General features: G+C 45.7%; 1 protein-coding gene across 1 annotated transcript; it reads left to right on the top strand.

Annotated features, from left to right (window-relative positions):
• The first annotated feature begins 15538 nt into the window (after positions 1-15538).
• LOC142303010 (olfactory receptor 1500-like) lies at positions 15539-16741 on the top strand. Its single transcript, XM_075344112.1, has 2 exons — positions 15539-15544; positions 15812-16741. Exons 1-2 carry the CDS (start codon positions 15539-15541, stop codon positions 16739-16741), a joined length of 936 nt encoding a protein of 311 aa, XP_075200227.1.
• Positions 16742-21839: the final 5098 nt, after the last annotated feature.

The following is a 21839-nucleotide window of genomic DNA, read 5'->3' as shown; positions in this document are numbered from 1 at the left end:
AACTGGGGCACAAGTGATGCCACTGAAGGGGTGTCTGTGGGGCCCAATTTTTGGAAAAAAGGGAGACTTAGAAGGGCATGACGTGCCTATATTTGTGTCTACTCCTCTTTTTCCTCATCTAGCTGTTTTGTTTTCGCATGAGTATATGTCCTTGTCACTTTCCCATATGTTTGTGTTGTATTGGGAGTTGTTTGTCACCTTTTGGACACCTTTGAAGGTGTATTCTAGGTGTTTTTATGTGTTTGTGATTGCCTCCCATTGATTTCTATGGGGTTCAAGAGGTTCGTCGAACGGTCGCCGAACCGAACTCGAACGAGGCCTCCGTTCGATGAACCGAGTCGAATTCGAGCCTCTCGACGCTCGCTCATCTCTATTGTTGAGCTGTAACATTGCATAACTGAAAAAAAATCATAAATTTAAAATGAAAAATTTCTTCCAAAAATGAACTATTTTATAAGACAGGATTTGTGGTGTTGTTTTTTCACATTTTTGAAAATTCATTTTTAACCATATCACAATCTTTATGGAGAATAAAACTCAGACATTTTTCACACCGACCAATGGGCATTTTTAAACGTAAACATCATGTTGTTTCCGGAGATGCTCATGTGCATTGGCCGTGCAGAACGTGCTCTGATACTTTTTAGATGCTTCAATAGAAAATAAAGCATCTGGAAAAATGCTTATAAATTCAGAGGCTGTTGTATCAGCAGTGACATCACCTATTGTGATTTTTAGATCCTGTGTAGTGATGGGCGAACCTAAACTGTAAAGTTCGGGGTCCGTACCGAACACATAGTGTTTGTGAACACAAGCTATTCTGGCAAGCTCATGTTACAGTTTCGGTCCAGTTTAGGTCCAGAGACTGAAAAAAAAGCACATTATTAAAAAACATTATGATTATATTTACAGATACCGCAACACGTCCTGCAGACTCTGTCTCCCAGCTGCCGCTGCTTCCACGTCCGATCATTGCTGTGCCCCCGGGTAACCACCACTGACTACAGGACCTTCCATGATGTCATAGCCATGTGACCAGTCGGGTGTGAATATTGTACAGACATTGGGTTATACTGGCCACATGGCTATGTAGTCATGGCCAGTCCTGTTAACTTCCGGGGGTATTCACTGTACTGTTCGTCATTCGGCAGTCTTCAGCTGTTTTAGACCATGTTTGCGGTGAAGTCAGGGTTCACCTTAGTCCATGGAACATGCACGATTGAACTTTGACTGTCACTGTGCAAGTCTTGTATTGGCATCACCCAGCATGGCGCACTCTCTCCCGACAGGAGTGGTCGGCTGCAAGTATTTCCATGCAGCTGAGGCGCTCCTGTCAGGAGAGTGTCAGTCCATGCTGGGTGATACCGCTCTGAGACTCACACGGGTCATATGCAAGTGGAATCATACCTTCAGTGTTAGCCTGCTTCTTGCTTTGTAGAGACCTTCGTCTTTACAGAGCGATGAAGTAGAGTTGACTATGCTCTCTGTTACGAGGGGGACCCGGGGAAGCGTGCCAAGATGGGGAATGGACAGCTTCCGCCGGTCAAGGTCCACTGTGCGGTGTAAGGGACCGCTGCTATGGTGGGTGAAGAGTGAGCGGGTTGCTGCTAGCGATCGTCTGGAATGTCACAGACGATCTATGTACACCGGTCTGCCCTAACCCGTGTGGGTTGTATGGCAGGGATCACACGGCTCGGTGTACCTGTTGCACGGGGAAGCACAGAGGTGCCCACGCACGTGTGCCAGTGGAAGTCACGAGAATATGGCACGAGGGTAGCACAGAGGTGCCCACGCACGTGTGCTTTCAATAACCAGGTGAGTCTGGTGGAGACTCGAGGAGCTCACCTGGGACAGGAACACGGCCTGTTGAAGGAGCTACTGCCGGAGCAGCAAGGCAGGGACACGGCCTGCAAACCAGGTACTGCCTAAGCAGCAAGGGCCAAGCCCACAGAAGGCGATAATGCCTGAGCAGTGGCGTGGCAGCACGCTGCCAGACATCCAAACATAGAAGGACGGTCGCGCGCTGCCATGATGGCAGGAGGAGCTTTTAAGGAGGTGTAGCTCCAGCCAAGGGCGGGCGCGAGGCGGAGATGACGGACTTGACCCAATCAGGATCCACGACATCCCAGCCTGGCCAGTCAGGATTCACCACGTCACCAGCCTTGTCATCAAGCCGTGTGACGTCAGTGGGCGAATCAGGATCCACCAAGCATAGCACATGCTCACCCTCCTGCCTCTGGGAAATAGAGGCGGGATCCTCGGTCTCACAATGTGTAGAGATAACGGGAGTCTCACTGCTTCCCTGAACAGCAAACCTCTGCACATTGCACAACCTCACAGACCTTCGAGGCTGCTGAGCAGGAGGAGCTGCGGCAGGCAAGGAATGGGAGACCGCCTCATTTCTTGCAACAGGAGTACCACTAGGTGTCACCCTCGTGCTGCCTCTCTGAGGAGGTTTCTCCTGCACTCTGCGCAGTCTGGCAGACCTTCGGCGCTGCTGAGCAGGAGCGCTCGTGGCAGGCAAGGAGACTGTCTCATTCCTTGCCACAGGAGAGCCACGAGGTGTAACATTACCCCCCCGTCTAGGCCCCCCCTGCCCATGCTCGAAGGCCGCTATCAAACCCGGGGCGTGGATATGATCCTCCAATTCCCAGGATCTATGCTCCGGACCACGGCCGACCCACTCCACGAGGTAGTACCTCCTGCCCCGTATGACGTTTGTCTCCACAAGCTTCGCCACCTCAGAGTCGTTGGGCGGGGAGTCGGTTTGAGGCATCAGGGACCCCGAGAACTTATTAAGTCGTACGGGTTTCAGAAGGGACACGTGAAAGGTGTTGGCTATAGCCCAGCGTGGAGGGAGCTGGAGTCGGTATGCCACCGGGTTCACCTGCTCTAGTACTTTAAACGGACCCAGGTACCTAGGGGCGAACTTGGCTGCCTGTACCCGTAGGTTAACATTCTTAGAGGACAGCCACACTAGGTCACCAGGGGCGAAGGGTGGTGCAAGGTGGCGGCGCTCATCAGCCGTTGTCACCATCCGGTCTTTAGCCCTCTTAAGGGCCTCTTGGGTGTTATCCCAGATCTCCCAGGCCTCGGTCGCCCAATCCTCCACTCTAGGATCGGGTGACGTAATGGGCATCGGAACCGGGATTCGGGGATGTTGTCCGTTATTGAGCAGGAACGGAGTCTGACCAGAGGATTCATGAACCGAATTATTAATGGCAAATTCGGCCCAAGGAAGGAGGTTAGCCCAGTTGTCGTGGTGCGCGGAGATAAAATGGCGGAGGTACGTTACCAAGGTCTGATTGGTCCTCTCTACCAGTCCATTGGTTTCGGGATGGTATGCGGAGGAGATGTTCAGATCTATCTGCAGGAGCTTACAGAGCTCTCTCCAGAAGCGAGACGCGAACTGGGGACCCCGGTCGCTCACCACCTTGTCAGGCATGCCATGCAGCCTAAATACATGCCTAATGAATAAGGTGGCGAGAGCACGTGACGTCGGGAGTCGTGGGAGAGGCACCAAGTGGACCATTTTAGAGAAGTGATCCGTGATGACCCATACGACCTTGTGACCTGCTGACTTGGGCAGATCTCCCAGGAAGTCCATTCCCACCACTTCCCAGGGACGATCCGGCACTGGCAGTGGGTGAAGAAGACCTGCCGGCTTATTCCGTGCACACGACATACAGGCTCCCACATACTCCTGTATGTCCTGGGGTAGTCTCGGCCACCAATAGTGCCTAGTCACAAGGTCTCTGGTCCTTTTGACCCCAAAGTGACCCCCGGCCTTGGAGGCATGGGCCCACGATAGCACCTCATTCCGTAATTCAGGGGGAACGAGGGTCTTGCCAGGTGGCACCTGGTCCAAAGAAGTGGGAGTGACCATCCTCAAGCTGTCCGGGGGTAGTATAAGACGAGGCTCCTCCTCGTCCTCCTCCGACACAACCATACAACGTGACAAGGCATCGGCCCGTACGTTCTTCTCACCGGCCAGGTGGCGGATAATAAAGCGGAACCGGGAGAAGAACAAGGACCAACGGGCCTGCCTTGGGTTCAGGCGTTGTGCTGTCTGGAGGTATGTGAGATTTTTATGATCGGAAAATACTTCAAATGGATGCTTCGCACCCTCCAGGAGATGCCGCCATTCCTGGAATGCTAGTTTCATCGCCAGTAACTCCCTATCCCCTATGGAGTAGTTCCTCTCGGCCGGAGAAAAGGTTTTGGAGAAAAAGAAACATGGATGCTTCCCTCCTCGTTCGTCTTTCTGGTACAGGACTGCACCTGCACCGACCGAAGAGGCGTCTACCTCTAGTAGGAAGGGTTTGGAGATGTCTGGACGATGAAGGATGGGAGCTCTGGAGAAGTAAGTTTTGAGAGTGTGAAATGCCTCTACAGTTTCCCGTGTCCATGCTTTGGGATTAGCGCCCTTGCGGGTAAGGGCAATGATGGGTGCTGCCACCGTCGAGAAGTTGGGAATGAACTGGCGATAATAATTGATAAACCCCAAGAAACGCTGGATCGCTTTCAGCGAGCGGGGCTCAGGCCATTTCATCACTGTCTCCAACTTCCCCGGATCCATTGCTAACCCCTGACTGGACACGATATACCCCAGGAACGGCAAGGATTCACGTTCAAAAACGCACTTTTCTAGCTTAGCATATAACGAATGAGTGCGGAGCCTCTTAAGTACTCGGATGACATCCCTCCGATGGGTGGCAAGATCGGGGGAGAAGATAAGGATATCATCCATGTATGCAACCACGGAAAGATACAAATCCCGGAAAACATCATTCACAAAGTCTTGAAATACGGCGGGGGCATTGCAGAGTCCGAAGGGCATTACGAGATACTCGTAGTGACCGTCCCTGGTGTTGAAGGCGGTCTTCCACTCATCGCCCTCTCGGACTCGCACTAGATTATACGCCCCGCGTAGATCCAGCTTCGTGAAGATCTTTGCCCCACGGAATCGATCAAATATCTCCGTAATGAGGGGCAAAGGGTATTTGTTTTTGATCGTGATTGCATTTAATCCCCTGTAATCGATACAGGGGCGTAGATCCCCTTCCTTCTTTTGCACGAAGAAGAACCCCGCACCGGCCGGTGAAATAGACTTGCGAATGAACCCTTTTGCCAGGCTGTCCTGAATATATTTGGACATAGCCTCCGTCTCTGGAGCAGAGAGGGGATACACTCTGCCCCTAGGGGGCTCGGAGCCTGGCTTCAGGTCTATTCGGCAATCGTATGGCCGGTGGGGAGGAAGGGTATCTGCAGCCCTCTTGGAGAAGACGTCCCTGTAGGCCTCATAAGGTGTCGGTAAACCTGGCTCCCCTGTATTCCCTGAGGACCCAACCGACCTAATGGTAGCGGGTGGTTCGGTAGTCACGAGGTGCTCCCTACAGGATCCTGCCAATGATGAGATCTCCCCTGTTGCCCAGTTGAGTATAGGAGCATGCTGTCTCAACCAGGGGAGACCCAGTAGGATCTCATCCGTCCCCTCTGGAAGCACCAGGAAGGACACCTGCTCATGGTGTCCTGGTGGTACTTCCATCCTGAGAGGGATGGTGATCTGGGTGATGGGATCGACTAGTAGGGACCCGTTGACTACCCGAACCCTGAGTGGCTTGGGCAAGAGAACCAGGGGAACTGAGTATCGGGTTGCCAGGGAGGTCGAAATGAAATTGCCATCAGCGCCTGAGTCCAGGCAGGCCAGAGCAGAGAAGAGAGTAGTGCCAAACTGCAACTGGGCGCTGATAGTCAACCTAGAGGGAGAAGCAGCGTCTAGGAACCCCCCTCTGATGGAAACTAGACGCTGTCTTTTCCCGACGGTTTGGGACATCGGGTAGCTATGTGTCCCCTCTGCCCACAGTCAAAGCAGATGACACCAGACCGAGAACCTGGGGTAGAGGAGACCGCTTTGGACACCTCCATTGACTCCACGGAGTCGCCTACAGAGCTGGCTGGGAGACCTGTCTGGTGGAAGACGGGAGCCAGACGCTTTTTAGGCCGTGAGGACATGGGTGCTGAAGAGACCTCGAGCCTCCGCTCCGCCTGGCGGATGTCTATGCGAGAGGCAACCTCAATCAAGGACTCTAAAGTAACAGGCACCTCACGCGTGGCCAGTACGTCTTTGACGAACCCTGCCAGGCCCTCCCAGAACACAGGGACAAGGACCTTATCGGGCCAGTCCAGCTCTGCGGCAAGTGTCCTAAAGTGTACGGCAAAGTCCCCGACTGAAGCGGTCCCTTGCCGAAGTCGTAGGAGGCGCAGCGCGGAGTCGTGGGTGACTTGAGGCCCGAGGAACACCATTCTCATGGCCCCAAGATAAGATGCTAAGTTATTCACCACACGATCTCCGCGCTCCCACAACGGCGTGGACCACTTCAGCGCTCTCCCTGTGAGCAGGGACTGGACGAAGGCTACCTTCGCCTTCTCGGTAGCGTAAAGAGTCGCGGACAGCTCTAAGTAGGTGGTGACCTGGTTTATAAACCCACGGCACTTGGAGCTGTCCCCGCTAAAGCGCTCTGGAAGCGTAAGGCGAGGAGACCTTCCGCCCAATAGCACAGCCTGGGTAGCCGCCTGGGTGGCGACTGTCGTCAGAGTAGTCTTGTCGGAGGAAGACTGCTCCACTGCTGCCAAACGTGATTCCAACTGCTGCACATAACGCAGCAACTGATGCTGCTCTTCAGCCATAGCCAGACCTTTGGCGCGACTGTAATAATAATAATAATAATAATAATAATGAGGGGCACCCGGGGAAGCGTGCCAAGATGGGGAATGGACAGCTTCCGCCGGTCAAGGTCCACTGTGCGGTGTAAGGGACCGCTGCTATGGTGGGTGAAGAGTGAGCAGGTTGCTGCTAGCGATCGTCTGGAATGTCACAGACGATCTATGTACACCGGTCTGCCCTAACCCGTGTGGGTTGTATGGCAGGGATCACATGGCTCGGTGTACCTGTTGCACGGGGAAGCACAGAGGTGCCCACGCACGTGTGCCAGTGGAAGTCACGAGAATATGGCACGAGGGTAGCAGAGGTGCCCACGCACGTGTGCTTTCAATAACCAGGTGAGTCCGGTGGAGACTCGAGGAGCTCACCTGGGACAGGAACACGGCCTGTTGAAGGAGCTACTGCCAGAGCAGCAAGGCAGGGACACGGCCTGCAAACCAGGTACTGCCTAAGCAGCAAGGGCCAAGCCCACAGAAGACGATAATGCCTGAGCAGTGGCGTAGCAGCACGCTGCCAGACATCCAAACATAGAAGGACGGTCGCGCGCCGCCATGATGGCAGGAGGAGCTTTTAAGGAGGTGTAGCTCCAGCCAAGGGCGGGCGCGAGGCGGAGATGACGGACTTGACCCAATCAGGATCCACGACATCCCAGCCTGGCCAGTCAGGATTCACCACGTCACCAGCCTTGTCATCAAGCCGTGTGACGTCAGTGGGCGAATCAGGATCCACCAAGCATAGCACATGCTCACCCTCCTGCCTCTGGGAAATAGAGGCGGGATCCTCGGTCTCACAATGTGTAGAGATAACGGGAGTCTCACTGCTTCCCTGAACAGCAAACCTCTGCACATTGCACAACCTCACAGACCTTCGAGGCTGCTGAGCAGGAGGAGCTGCGGCAGGCAAGGAATGGGAGACCGCCTCATTTCTTGCAACAGGAGTACCACTAGGTGTCACCCTCGTGCTGCCTCTCTGAGGAGGTTTCTCCTGCACTCTGCGCAGTCTGGCAGACCTTCGGCGCTGCTGAGCAGGAGCACTCGTGGCAGGCAAGGAGAATGTCTCATTCCTTGCCAAAGGAGAGCCACGAGGTGTAACAGCTCTCTCTGCTTCTCACTTTGTATAGACGCTGTCTGTACAGAGCAATGAAGCAGTGCTGACATTGCTATCTCTGCTTTTCACTCTGTATAGATCCTATGTAAGACCAAAAAACACAAAGTGATTTTGAAGGGAAAATATAACACATTTTATTTAAAATAGCTAGTGCATCACATCACGAAAATTCAGAAAAGTATTATGGATGAAGGAATATCGATCGCCAAAGTATGTGGGCTGATGTTTTTCAGTGCACATGCAGCATGTCACCTTATGGGCTGTTGCAATACTCATGTTTGGGAGACCCCATTTTTTTGATCTGCCATTTTTACAACCTCAAAGGGATTAGTGCAATTTAGCGTGTTACATTATAACACTAATTTGTATATTGCACTTACCACTTTATCTATACCTGAGGTTTTTTTTGAGCTTGCATAATGATTGTTATTTTTTGCAAATTGATTCATTAAATGGGCATGGGTGCAATATACCATTGGTATGGAGCTATGTATGGTTGCCACAATTAAGGACTAAAAATGAAGGATTTTTTATGCACACTCTGTCGCTATTGTTGTCCTTACTTGTGTTAAAACTGCATCTTATGTTGAATATAACTATGTATTACTCTCCATGGAAAGTTTAATCATATGCATTGTACAAATGGCGATATAATGTAATATTACATGAAGATACTTTGGCGATCGATATCCCTTCGTCCATAATGCTTTTCTGAATTTTACTGATGTGATGCAGAAGCTATGTTAAATAAAATGTGTTATATTTTCCCTTCAAAAACACTTTGCGTTTTTTGGTCTTACATATGTTTCATTGGTAGGAACATATAAACTTAGTCATATGAATATGGTATGCCTCAACAATTTGATTGTGTTGATCTTTTTCCTTTTTCTGCATAGATCCTATTTGTACAGAGCGATGAAGTAGAGCTGACATTGCTCGCTCAGCTTCTCACTCTGTATAGATGCTTGTCTTTAAAGTGCGATAAAGCAGAGCTGACTTTGCTCTCCCTGTGGACTACCTTGGACTAAGGATTTTTTTTTAATAATGAAGATGGAGTCTCTATTTTTTTTTGTTTTATTTCTATTAAAAACAATTTTTCTATGTGTTGTGGTTTTTTTTTTACTGTTTACTAGAAATTCATGGTGGCCATATCTAATTTGGCATGACACCATAAATTTTGGGTTTAGTACCATCGGAGAATACAAAACTGGTATTAACCCCTTTATTACCCAGCATGCCACCTCCATCAGGGCCACTGGATGAGCCGGGTAAAGCACCTAGAAGTGGCACTAAGAAATAATGCACTATTTCCAGGGGTCGCTGTGGGCTTTGGTTTTTATCGTGGGGGCCCAGAACGCTTGGGCCTTACCACGCTGAGAATCCCAGCCTCCAGCTGCCTGGTTTTACTTGACTGGTCATCAAAATACGGAGGAAGCCCACACATTTTTTTTAATTATTTTTTTAATAATTAAAAAAAAAATTAATGGGCTTCCTGTATTTTGATAGCCAGCCAAGGTAAAGTCAGGCAGATGGGATAGGCAGCCCATTGCCATCCGCTTTATCTGACCGCTTATCTGCTGAGAATCAAAAATACCGTGGAGTACTATGTCATTTTTTATTATTTATTTATTTTTACACTACTATATGTTAGGGACCCAACATCCAATCACAGATCGCGCAAAATGGGCATCTGTTATTGGCTGTTGTAGTAATCTGGAATCTGCCCATAAATTCTAGATTCTAGAATGTAGGGGCTTGTTTCAGGTTATGCCAGCATCCAATCACAGACGCCCACCTTGTGACAGCATCTGTCACAAAAAATATTTTATTAGAAATAAAACAGAAGACATTTAGTACTCCATCTTTATTAGTAAGAAAAAAATCCCTCCGACATAGTCCAAAGGTGGGTTTGCATCTTCAGCTCTGCCATATTTGTGCAACTAGGCAAACACAGGTCTTCTCACACAGACTCAGCTGAGAGCTGTCAGAGACTTCACCTGAGTGTCTACAGGACCTTCCATGATGTCATAGCCATGGGACCAGTCTGGTGTGAATGTTGTTACCTTGTGGATTACAGGACCTTCCATGAGATCATAGCCATGTGACCAGTCTGTAACCCAATGTCTGTACAACATTCACACCAGACTGGTCACATGGCTATGACATCATGGAAGGTCCTGTAAGTCAGTGGTGGTTACCCGGGAGCACAGCAATGATCGGACACGGAAGCAGAAGTGGCCAGAAGACAGAGTCTGCAGGACGTGTCGCGGGACCTGAAAGTATAATGACAATGTTTATTATTAACTATAGTCTTTATTTTACAGCCCTCCCCACCCTATCCCATAACTGTAAAGCCCAAGTTCGGTGTTCGGACGCAAGTTTGTGTTATCTTAGAACCTGAACTCGAATTTTACAGAACGTTCAGGTGAGGCTCCTGAACAAGAACATTGGGGGGTTTCCCATCACTAATCCTGTATCTTGTGTACAGAGGTGTTAACAGTCATTGTAACTTTTACTCTGATTTTAAGGAAAGTGCTGTAGACTCTTCCTAGAAGGACAGTAATTATTAATTTAAAATAATTCCGGTTGTGTGAAAACTGACAGACTTTAAAAAAGAATGAGATGGAGAATCAGTTTATTAAAAGAGGTTATCCTACACATATTTCAAAGAAAGCTGGACAATCTATAGATACACCGCATGAATCTGTAGATAATGTAAGAACCCCATTTATTTGTAATTTTACTCGTATTATTCTCAGATAGATGATATTGTAAAACGACATTGACACATTTTACATCAGGCATACCCAGACATCTTAGCGTTTAAGGATCATAGTATCATAGAATGGTAAATTTGGAAGGGACCTCCTGGGTCATCTGGTCCAACCCCCTGCTCAAAGCAGGATTCAGTAAATCATTCCACACAGATGTCCGTCCAACCTCTGTTGAAAGACTTCAATCGAAGAGGAACTCACTGCCTTTTGTGGGAGCCAGTTCCACTCGTTGATCACCCCCACTGTTAAACGTTTTTTCTACTATCTAATCTGTGTCTCCTCCCATAAAGTTTCACCCCATTGTGTCTAGTCATTCCTTGCGTGACTGAGAATCAGGGTGGTCCCTCTACAGTGCAACTGCCCTTGAGATTATATATATAACTATTCCTCACCGTGTCTTATTGCCCTTGATATATTTGTAGACAGCTACTAAGTCTGTTTTTTGCTTTGGTTATTTTAAGTGCCTTTTAAAGGTTTTAAGGTGATTGCATGTGTATACTTAGCTCCTTCTCGTTATCATTTTCTTAATTACAATGCTGTATACATCCTAAGGCAGCACGGTGGCTCAGTGGCTGGCATTGCAGAACTGGGGTCCTGGGTTCAAATCCCATCAGGGACCCCATCTGCAATGAGTTTGTATGTTCTCCCCGTATTTGCGTGTGTTTCCTTCGGAGTCTCCGGTTTCCTCCCACACTCCAAAGACATACAGATAGGGAATGTAGATTGTGAGCCCAAATGGGGACAGTGTTTCTGATGTATGTAAAGCGCTGCGGAATATGTTAGCGCTATAAAAATAAAGATTAATTTATTTTATTTTTATCCTGTGTCTTGAGCCATACTGGAGGTTCTTGGTATTTTGTTTTGTCTTCTTTCTTCCTTTGCCACAGGAACCTTCGCGACCTGCTAACTACACTTCTGTCATGTTCACTCACTAGGCCTTTACTGACGCTTCTAGAAAGAATGGTCACTTTCCCTTATACTAGGGAAAGTCCCAAGGTGGGCTAGTCCAAACATTAACTGTCTATGTCCCTGTCATCTGCTATAGGATAGATCTTACCCTGTCACACAGTTCTATGCAAACATTATTGACACTGTTACATTATATACATTACTATGCCTTACCCTATTACATTATATATTATACATGATGTCATCATTGCTATACATTATACCTTAAACATTGCTACACATTACACAAGTAAACATCACCTTACAATACAACACAATACAATGACGCCATTGGTGTCTTCAGGGGCAAGAAAGCAGCAGCCATAGTCCACCAGTCTAAGGGGCACTTTGCACACTATGACATTGCAAGCCGATGCTGCAATGCCGAGCGCAATAGTCCCCGCCCCCATCACAGCTGCGATATCAAGATGATAGCTTCTGTAGCGAACATTATCGCTATGGCAGCTTCACATGCACTCACCTGCCCTGCAACGTTGCTCTGGCCGGTGAACCGCCTCCTTCCTAAGTGGGCGGGTCCTGGGCATCATAGCGACATCACACGGCAGGCGGCCAATAGAAACGGAGGGGTGGAGATGAGCGGGACGTAAACATCCTGACCACCTCCTTCCTTCCGCATAGCCGACTGGGACGCAGGTAGGAGATGTTCCTCGCTCCTGCGGCTTCATACACAGCGATGTGTGCTGCCGCAGGAACGAGGAACAACATCATAACATCGGTCTTTCCCAAATCATGGAAATGACCAATGCTACACCGATGATACGATTACGACGCTTTTGTGCTCAATAATCGTATCAAAAATGCTTTACACACTACGATGTGGACAGCGACGCCGGATGTGCGTCACTTTCGATTTGACCCCACCGACATCGCACCTGCGATGTCGTAGTGTGCAAAGTGCCCCTTACACAATCTTGTGCCCTCAAAGGTCATGGTCAACGCTGAGACATAATGTATGTACCCTCACAGTGCCTTCGCAAACCTTGAATCCTCTGGGGCATAGAGATACTTCAATATTTCTTACTAAATATACTAAACAAATCTATGGAATAGGAATAAAATAAATTAATTCACTGAGTATTTAAAATTACTTCTGACAAGTGCATCTTTAAGGGGTTGTCCTCAAGCTTTAGAGACTCGTAACGTCTTGATTGATAGTGGATGCTGTTGGCCTTAATTTTGTGCACTCCTAAGCTCCTATATGAGGCAGCTATTCCTCTTTATCACACGGAGCTCAGTGGGGCATAGATGAAGTTGGTGGGATTAGATATGAACCCTACCTTTTAGGGATTGCACAGTCTTAAGGCAATGCCCATGAGCTCAGCTGGAAAAAGCTTGTAAGGATTTGGAGTCCCCCACTGCTCCTACCACACAGCCGCAGTAGCCTGACCCTTTGGATACAAACTGTAAACAATAAAAGTCAAAAGGGACAATATCCGGAAATTGGGGGAAAATTTAAATACCAAATGCATTGCAAAGATTCTTATCTTTTTCATTGTCCACCTACAATGTCCATTTGTAATGATAGGAATATTCCTTTAACTCCCCTACATTTTAATATTTGAAACAAATTCTTAGAAATTAATATATAAAACAAGCTATTAATGAATATTTTTTTTTTATCCTTTGATTGCTTGAAATAAAGGGGACTTATGGGATAAGGAAAAATCTCCTATGATTTGCATTACCTGGTGCATCACCTTTAATAAATAAATATATCTAAATATATTTATATAATTAATATATAAATATCCAGACTTACATCCAGTAAGGCTCATATTCATGTGTCTTCTTAATGAGGCACAACTGTGATTTTGTTTGTCGACCATCGGAAAATTTCTCACCAAGTAATTTTGTTTTTCTTAAATAATATATTTATTTAAAAATTATTATCATGAACAATAAAGAACCTGCTCATGTAAGTAAAACCGCTCTGTTATATTACCTAATGCACTCTACTTAAGGCAATCATTTTTAGAGAAATCTTAATAACATAATAAAAGGCAAGAAAATTAATTACTGTTGCGTAATTTGGAATTTTAATTTCTAAAGAATAGATTATTGACACTTTAGGTTAGATTCAATTTCATTGCTTTTGACTATTTTATACAGATGAGTGAACATGTCAAAATTCATTTTAGGCAAATTCTTAAAACATTTAACCAGAACATTCAATTTGCATTAAATGTATTCAATTAAATTCAATTAGGCCTCAACTGCTGTCGTAAGTGTTGAAATTTCCCAACCACAAAGCATAATAAATATGCGTGGAAAGGGTTAAAAAATCATACTCGCATTGCTCCTTACTAGGGATGATCAAATACTTCAAATATTCGGCTTCGTGAATATTTTCCGAATAGGTCGCCGCTATTCGATTATTAGCGAATATTCAATGCGCAATGCAAATCTATGGGTAACTCGAATAACAACTATTTGGAACTATTTGGGCCTCTTATAGACTTGCAGTGCGCATCGAATATTCCCATAGTGGCGACCTATTTGTTGAATATTCGCGAAGCCGAATAATTCAGGTATTCGATCATCCCTACTCCATACCCATCCTTGCCAACACAGCCTCCTGCTAGTTATGTTGCTATGCCTCTGCTCTGGTGCTGGTCTATACCTCGCTCTTCACCAGTACTTCTTAATGAGGGTTGGTGCATGTCATGATGCCACTAGGTCATCACATGAGAGCAGTGGTCGGGAACATGCTGGTGCCAAAAGTGCTGGTGAAAGAATTTAAGAGAGGACTGTCAGGATGATGATGCTGCAGCAGGGACAGGTAAAGGGTTAGGTGAATATCATTTGTTACTGTTTACCCCTTTATTGCCAATATCTAACGAGCAACACAGTAGTTGATTTACCACCACTTTACAAAAATCAAATTGCCAAAAATTTTGATTGAGAAATTTGGGAAATGTAATCAATTTCAATTAGTTTAGTTTTAATTTGTTCATACTTATGACTGTACTTTAAATACATTTATTTATTTTAATATCTTGATGTTAAAGGGAATCTGTCAGATTATTTTGTATTACAATACTAATGCTATCTTTAAATAGGGCTTAGGACCTTTCAGGATCAGTAAGGGTACCATCTCACTAAATGATGTACCAGCGATTCCGACCACAATATGACCTGGTCAGGATCGCTGGTGTGTCGCAACATGGTCGCTGGTGAGCTGTCAATCAGGCAGATCTCACCAGCGACCAGTGATCAGCCACCAGCCAGCAGTGACTCGTGAAAACGATGCTGCGCTTGGTAACCAAGTTAAATATCAGGTAACTAAGCAAAATAATTTGCTTGGTTACTTGATATTTACCCTGGTTACCAGCGCACACCGCTTAGCACTGGCTCCCTGCACTCGTAGCCAGGGTACACATTGGGTTACTAAGCAGAGCACTTCGCTTAGTTACCCGATGTGTACTCTGGCTACGAGTGGAGGGAGCCAGCATTGGCAGCCTGAGAATGGAAGACGCTAGTAACCAAGGTAAATATTGGGTAACCAAGTATAGCGCTTCGCTTGGTTACCCGATGTGTACCTTGGTTACCAGCATCCGCAGCTTCCAGAAGCCGGCTCCCTGCTCCCTGCACATTCAGATCGTTGCTCTCTCGCTGTCAAACACAGCGATGTGTGCTTCACAGCGGGAGAGCAATGACCAAAAAATGAACCAGCACTGTGTGTAACGATCAGCGATTTCACAGTAGAGGCCAGTTCGCTGCTTAGTGTCACACACAGTGAAATCACTAATGAGGTCACTGGTACGTCACAAAAACTGTGACTCAGCAGCGATCTCGCTATGTAAGAAGTACCCCTAAGTTTTATTGCCCTGTTTTATCCTGTTATCTTGCTGTAAGCTGATTAGAATTCAGTGTTTCATTTAATTTAAAAGTACTGACATGTCATAAAAAGTTTTTCTCATGGAATTCTGATTAGTAATAATAAATTCTCCTGCCACCTGATAAAATGAAGGTAATGTTGGGCTGCGGAAAGCTATGCTTTTCTGTAACTTTAATAATGATCTTCATATAACGTGTACATAGCTATGGAGCACTCTTTCCTTACACACTTGCCTTCAGTGTCTTAAGAGTGCCACGCTTATCTAAATTCTTCTATTCCCTTGTTTTGTCTCACTTGGAATCCTACAATGATCTAGAGCAGGAGTTTGTAACCATTGAGCTGTTAGTTGTGGCTGTTTTCAGATTATTAAAGTATAACTACATTTTGCTTCCTATTTAGGAGAACAATCTGACTGTGGCCACTGAGTTTTTTCTTTTAGGCTTTCAAACCAGGCAAAGTTTAAGAATTTCACTCTTCTGTCTTCTCCTGGTGGTTTTCTGTGGTACAATATGTGGGAACCTCCTGATCATCACCCTGGCGTACACAAGCAAAATCCTCCACACTCCGATGTATTTCTTCATCTCACAACTGTCCATCAGTGACATTTTGGTTATTACAAATATTGTTCCCAACTTGCTCCAAATTCTACTCAATAATGGGGGGACCATTACTTTTATTGACTGCTTCACTCAGTTGTACTTTTTATGTGCCCCGGAAGTGTTTGAATGTTTCCTCCTGACAGTGATGTCCTATGACCGGTATGTGGCCATCTGTAATCCCCTCCGTTACTCCACCATCATGACTAGTGGATATTGTGCCATATTATCAATTACATGTTGGATCTGTGGATTTTCTATTGTTTTGATCTACATTGTAAAAATGGCAAAACTAAACTTTTGTGGTCGAAACATCATTGACCATTTATTTTGCGATCCTCTTCCATTGCTAGAACTTTCCTGTTCTGACACCTTCATTGTCCAGTTGGAGATTTATGTTTTGGTTATTCCATTTGTAATAATTCCAACCATAATCATTGTAATGTCTTATACTTATATTGTGTCGGCCGTCTTAAAGATTAAATCCAGCATTCATAGACAGAAAGCCTTCTCCACCTGCAGCTCCCACCTCACTGTGGTTTGCATATTTTACTGGACCATGTTTGGGGTTTATATTTTCCCCACAAAAGGACGAACTCTCACCATAAGCAAAATCCTTTCACTGCTATATACAGTGTTTACGCCTTTTATCAATCCCATTATATACAGTCTGAGAAACCAAGACATTAAGAAAACCATTCTTAAGCATTCCACCTGCAAAATTAAGAATTAAAGGTTTTTTAACTTCATTGGCTACTGCTTCCGATTGTCCAGGTCGGGGCAACCTCCTATTACACCACAACTCTTCATATCAGATGGTGGACGCCCCATGCCGAATCACAACCCAGGAAATAAGTAACTTCAAGGGAAACAACATGCAAATGATCTGCTGCACCCTTTTCTTTTGCCATCAATCCTTCCTCTAAATTCAATCATTACTGGTCCTCCCAGAATTTCCCTTATGGCGGCATTGATAAGTATCTCATCATCATTATGATACATACCATAGAAAAAAACATTTACAGTATTGTTTCAAATAATTAAAGAAAAAATCAAGTGGCACTCACCAAAAATATAAATAATAAAGGATCAATTTGATGTACGGTAAGAGCCATTTGATTCTTCATCTGGATATATCTACTACATTGTTCACTTTTTTCTGTGTTGTTGCTCGGGGGGTCACAGTCTTCATCATGCTAGTCCTGGGGTAGTTCAGGATTTTTGTTGTGTTTTATCGGCTCATAAATTGTATTGTTGTGTGGCTTTATTCCCCATATACTAAAATATATGAAAATGCAATACAATAAACTATGAAACGGGACAAAAAAGTGGCCAAAATGTATGTTCTCTAGTGATGAGTGAGCTCACAAGTGCTCGGTACTCGAATCGAGTATGACTGACCCTCAGGAATGCTCAATTTGAATACCTAGCGCAAAAGGAGTCAATTGTTGACTACAGCATATTTTTCCTCAGTCTCTTTTTTGCTATCTTCCCTGACACAGCCCCCGGCCACCACAGTCCTTATCACTTGATGGAAGCAGACATTGCACGGCAGCCTCAGTTTTGTCTTCTCGGCCACCAGAATCCCTAGTATCTGGGTGCATATAGCATCACCCAGCAACTTCTATTTCATGTGCACCGTCGAAATGCCACCCCCTTGGCCAAAGTGACTGTATGGTTAGCTCTAATCAAGTTCCTGTTCCAAAAAAGAGAGAGATTTTCCGTAGCGGTGCCGCTCATTGACTTTGGCCAGGGGGGAACATTTGGACAGCACAAATGTAACAGAAGTTGCTGGGCTATGCCAGGTGTACCTGGTTCATAGGGACTCTGGTGGATGAGAAGTTGTCGGGATCATATCTGCTGCCTGCGCATGCTGGGGACAGTGGTGGCAGGGGCTGTGGGTAGTTGAGCATTTAGCTTGAGAACCTTCGTTAATTAAGCAGTGAGCGTTCCAAGCACCCCGATGCTCAATCAATTACCGAGAAGTGCCGATTCATCACTAATGTACTTCAAAACAGAATCAATAAAAATATCATCTCCTCTTTCAGCTCCACTGATGGGAAGTTGAAAACCTTGTGCATGTTTTACATTTACAATTTTTTTCTTCACTTAAAAAAGCTACGAACGTTTGGTGTTGCAGTAACTGCACTGACCTGTAACGTTGATTATTCTGACAACACAAAACAAGACATAAAAACAAAATATAAAATACAATTAGGGAAATTAGCTATTCACAGCAGTAAAATGAATGGTCTAATTTAAAACTTCAACGCTTTTAAAAAAAAACAATATTATATTGGTAGAAAAATAACAAAAATATGAAGATTGGAAGAATATGAGAAAAAGAAACCCAAAAAATTGAAATTGGAAAAATCACCCAATCGTTAAAAGAATATTGTCATGTTATGAAATTGTCATCCAGATCCTTTTAAATGTTGCGTAGCAGTTACATTCCGGAAATGACACTATCTCCTGACATTGCAGGCAGCTTTCTCCAGCCCATTCATTTCTATGCAGCAATTAGCTGCTCAACTCTTTCCTCTACTTCTCAGCTCTAGACATTGCTCTTATCAATTGTGTAAAATAACCATCCCCAGTCCCTCAGAATTGGCGATTTCCAGAGTAGTTTTCCTATTTACAGCTTTCACTTTCCTGAAAACAAACATTAACAGTCCATTAAGATTTAGTAGCAACAGAATAAAAGAAATCACCAGAACTGTCACTCAAGGAGAAGTGCCCATCCCCAAACAACCAGAAAGTAAAGAGACTGCAGAGCTTTGAGCTGCTCAAGAATCAACTTGAGAATGGCCCTTTAAGGGAACACTAAATGATACATTATGTTCCAATCCAAAACGTGTATTGTACCGTATATATCAAGAACATTTTCATATTGTATATATCAAGTATATCACAAAGTTAATAAACTCACATTTTATATATTTTTATATCTTTTCATGGTAAAAATACCATGTGATACAATGTGCAGTGTCAGTGTGCAGCTTGTGTAACTATAAATTTGGCGTGCCCTTTACATAACTCAACACAAAGCTATCGTCTAAACCGCTGAAAACAAAAGTAAATCCACCCCTAAGTGAAAATGGCCAAATTGTGCCCAAAGTGTCAATATTTTGCGTGGCCACCATTATTTTCAATCAGTGCCTTAATTCTCTTGGACACGGAGTTCACTAGACATTCAAAGGAGTCGCTGGTTCCTTTTCCATCCTGTGTTTCCTCAAGGGTCAGCATATGCTAAAAAATGTAATAAAATATTTTTGTATTGTGAAAATTTATGTTGAAATCTAAAAATAAATAATTAACTTCACTTCACAAACACCAATGAACCATCAAGGCTACAAAATATTCCCTATGGGCTATTTCTAAAATTAAAGATGAGCAGACCTGTGGAAGTTCTCGTTGGGCGGGTTCAGCTGGACTTTAGATAAAGTTCTGTTCTGGACCTGACCTTGACCTGAACCTCAATGCAAGTCACTGATTGGGCAGTTCAGCTCTCTGCTCACATACAGCAGTCATATAGAGCACTTCTGGGGTTGAGAGGGTGTTTTTTTTCCACTTTTTTGGTACATACTAAATATAATATTGCTAACCCTGCAAGCAGCCTGCACTGGGCAGGGCACGCACCAAGAGTATCCGAGCACAGCGATGCTTGAGGGAGTGGTTATCATATGCAAAGCATCCAAACTCTAAACTCAGACATTGATTTTGTGTCCAGCCTGTGTTCTGTATGAACACTGAGTTTTTGGGTTTAGGCCCACTCACTGCTACTAAAAATCTATAAAAAACTGAATTGACCTAACTATTTATACTAAAAGAGCAAAGGTAGGGCAGGATAGGATAAGTTGAAACATTACCAGCGATGCCTTTTTCATCATCCTCCAGTACTGGGTCACTCCAAAAATCAACTTTTTATTCATATCCAAATTATCTTTGCAAGTGCACTAGTGAGTGTATCCATGCACATGAAGTCCTCGGCTCATCCGAGCTTTTCCCCACAGATGTTATCTTAAGGCTGCTTTACACGGTGCGACCGATTGTGCAATTTCACAATCGATCGAACCCGCGCCCGTCCTTTTTGCGTCATGGGAAAATCGCTGCCCGTGGCGCACAAAGTCGGTAACCCCCCGTCACACGTACTTACCTCCCGTCTGACCTCGCTGTGGGCGGCGAACGTCCACTTCCTGGAGTGGGAGGGACATTCGGCGTCACAGTGACGTCACACGGCCGCCGGCCAATAGAAGCGGAGGGGCGGAGATGAACGGGGCGTAAACATCCCGCCCACCTACTTTCCTCTACATAGCCGGCGAGAGCCGCGGGTCGCAGGTAAGCGATGTTCATCGTTCCCGGGGTGTCACACGGAGCGGCGTGTGCTACCCCAGGAACGATGAACAATTAAACTAAACGACATTATGAAACCTAACAAGCAGTACACGACTCACGATTTGTAAGTGATACTGCGTCGCTAGGAGGTGTCACACAGATGTGCATCACAAAAACCGTGACCCCGACGATCTATCGCACAATAGATTGTCTGGTGTAAAGCAGCCTTTACTTTCTGATCGAAAATTCAAGGCAGAAGTGACTAGTGATGAACAAAAGTGCTTGGCACTGCTCGGCACTCGATCAAGCATATGCTTACATGAGATGCTCGATACTCGATTGAGCATTTTGCTGCTCTGACAACATGCTCGCATGCCAGCCCCACATATTTCCCAGTATTTTATCTACCAGTAAACAAGCAAGGATTGTCTACAAATCATAGTATTCCCGTAGCCATCTTGGCTGCTAGCATTACTGTGATTGGTCACTTGCATAGCATCATGGAGTCTATATGAGACCCAGAGACTCATGTTTGCTGAACTCTATCTGAAAAATAGTGCTGGGCTTAGGGAGAGATTCTGCTGGAGAAGGAGAAGTGTTCTATTGTATGGCTGTCCTAGCTAATAAAATAGTACACCAACAATCCTTTTCAGGACAAATTGAAAACAATTTTATACTAGAAAAATACAGTTATTATTTTGCATTTAGTGTAGGGTAAGGGTGCTTTACACACTGCGACATCGCTAACGATATATCATCGGGGTCACGTCGTTAGTGATGCACATCCGGCGCCGTTAGCGTCATCGCAGCGTGACACCAAGGAGCAACAATCAACGATCGCAAAGGCATCAAAAATAATTAATCGTTGACACGTCGCTCCTTTTCATAATATCGTTGCTGCTGCCGGTATGATGTTGTTTGTTGTTCCTGCGGCATAACACATCGCTATGTGTGACACCGCAGGAACGACAAATATCTCCTTATCTGCGTCCACCGGCAATGAGGAAGGAAGGAGGTGGGCGGGATGTTACGTCCCGCTCATTTCCGCCCCTCCGCTTCTATTAGGCAGCCGCTTAGTGACGCCACAGTGACGTCGCTATGACGCCGAACGCACCTCCCCCTTGAAGGAGGGATTGTTCGGCGGTCACAGCGGCGTCGCTGAAAAGGTATGTGCGTGTGACGCTACCGTAGCGATAATGTTTGCTACAGCAGCGATCAACAAATGTCGCACGAACGACGGGGGCGGGTGCTATCGCGCACGACATCGCTAGCTATCGCTATCAATGTCGCAGCTTGTAAAGCACCCTTTAGTTGCATTTAGAGTATGGCAAGCTTCTGGAGAAGGGAAAGTCTACTGCCCTGGTGTTGGTCGGGCTGCTCGGATCCGGGATCGTGGTGGTTCGAGGGGCCCGGACCCCGGTTGGTGGACAGTTTGATCCATGAAAGGGGGACATTTACAGGGGAGACGTTAGTGACGCCACCTGTGGTGTGCGGTA

This window comes from Anomaloglossus baeobatrachus, chromosome 4 (genome assembly GCF_048569485.1).
Source record: "Anomaloglossus baeobatrachus isolate aAnoBae1 chromosome 4, aAnoBae1.hap1, whole genome shotgun sequence".
Classification (NCBI taxonomy): Eukaryota; Metazoa; Chordata; class Amphibia; order Anura; family Aromobatidae; genus Anomaloglossus; species Anomaloglossus baeobatrachus.
The sequence above is the reverse complement of the archived record's forward strand: the minus strand, read 5'-3'. Positions and strand labels throughout refer to the sequence as shown.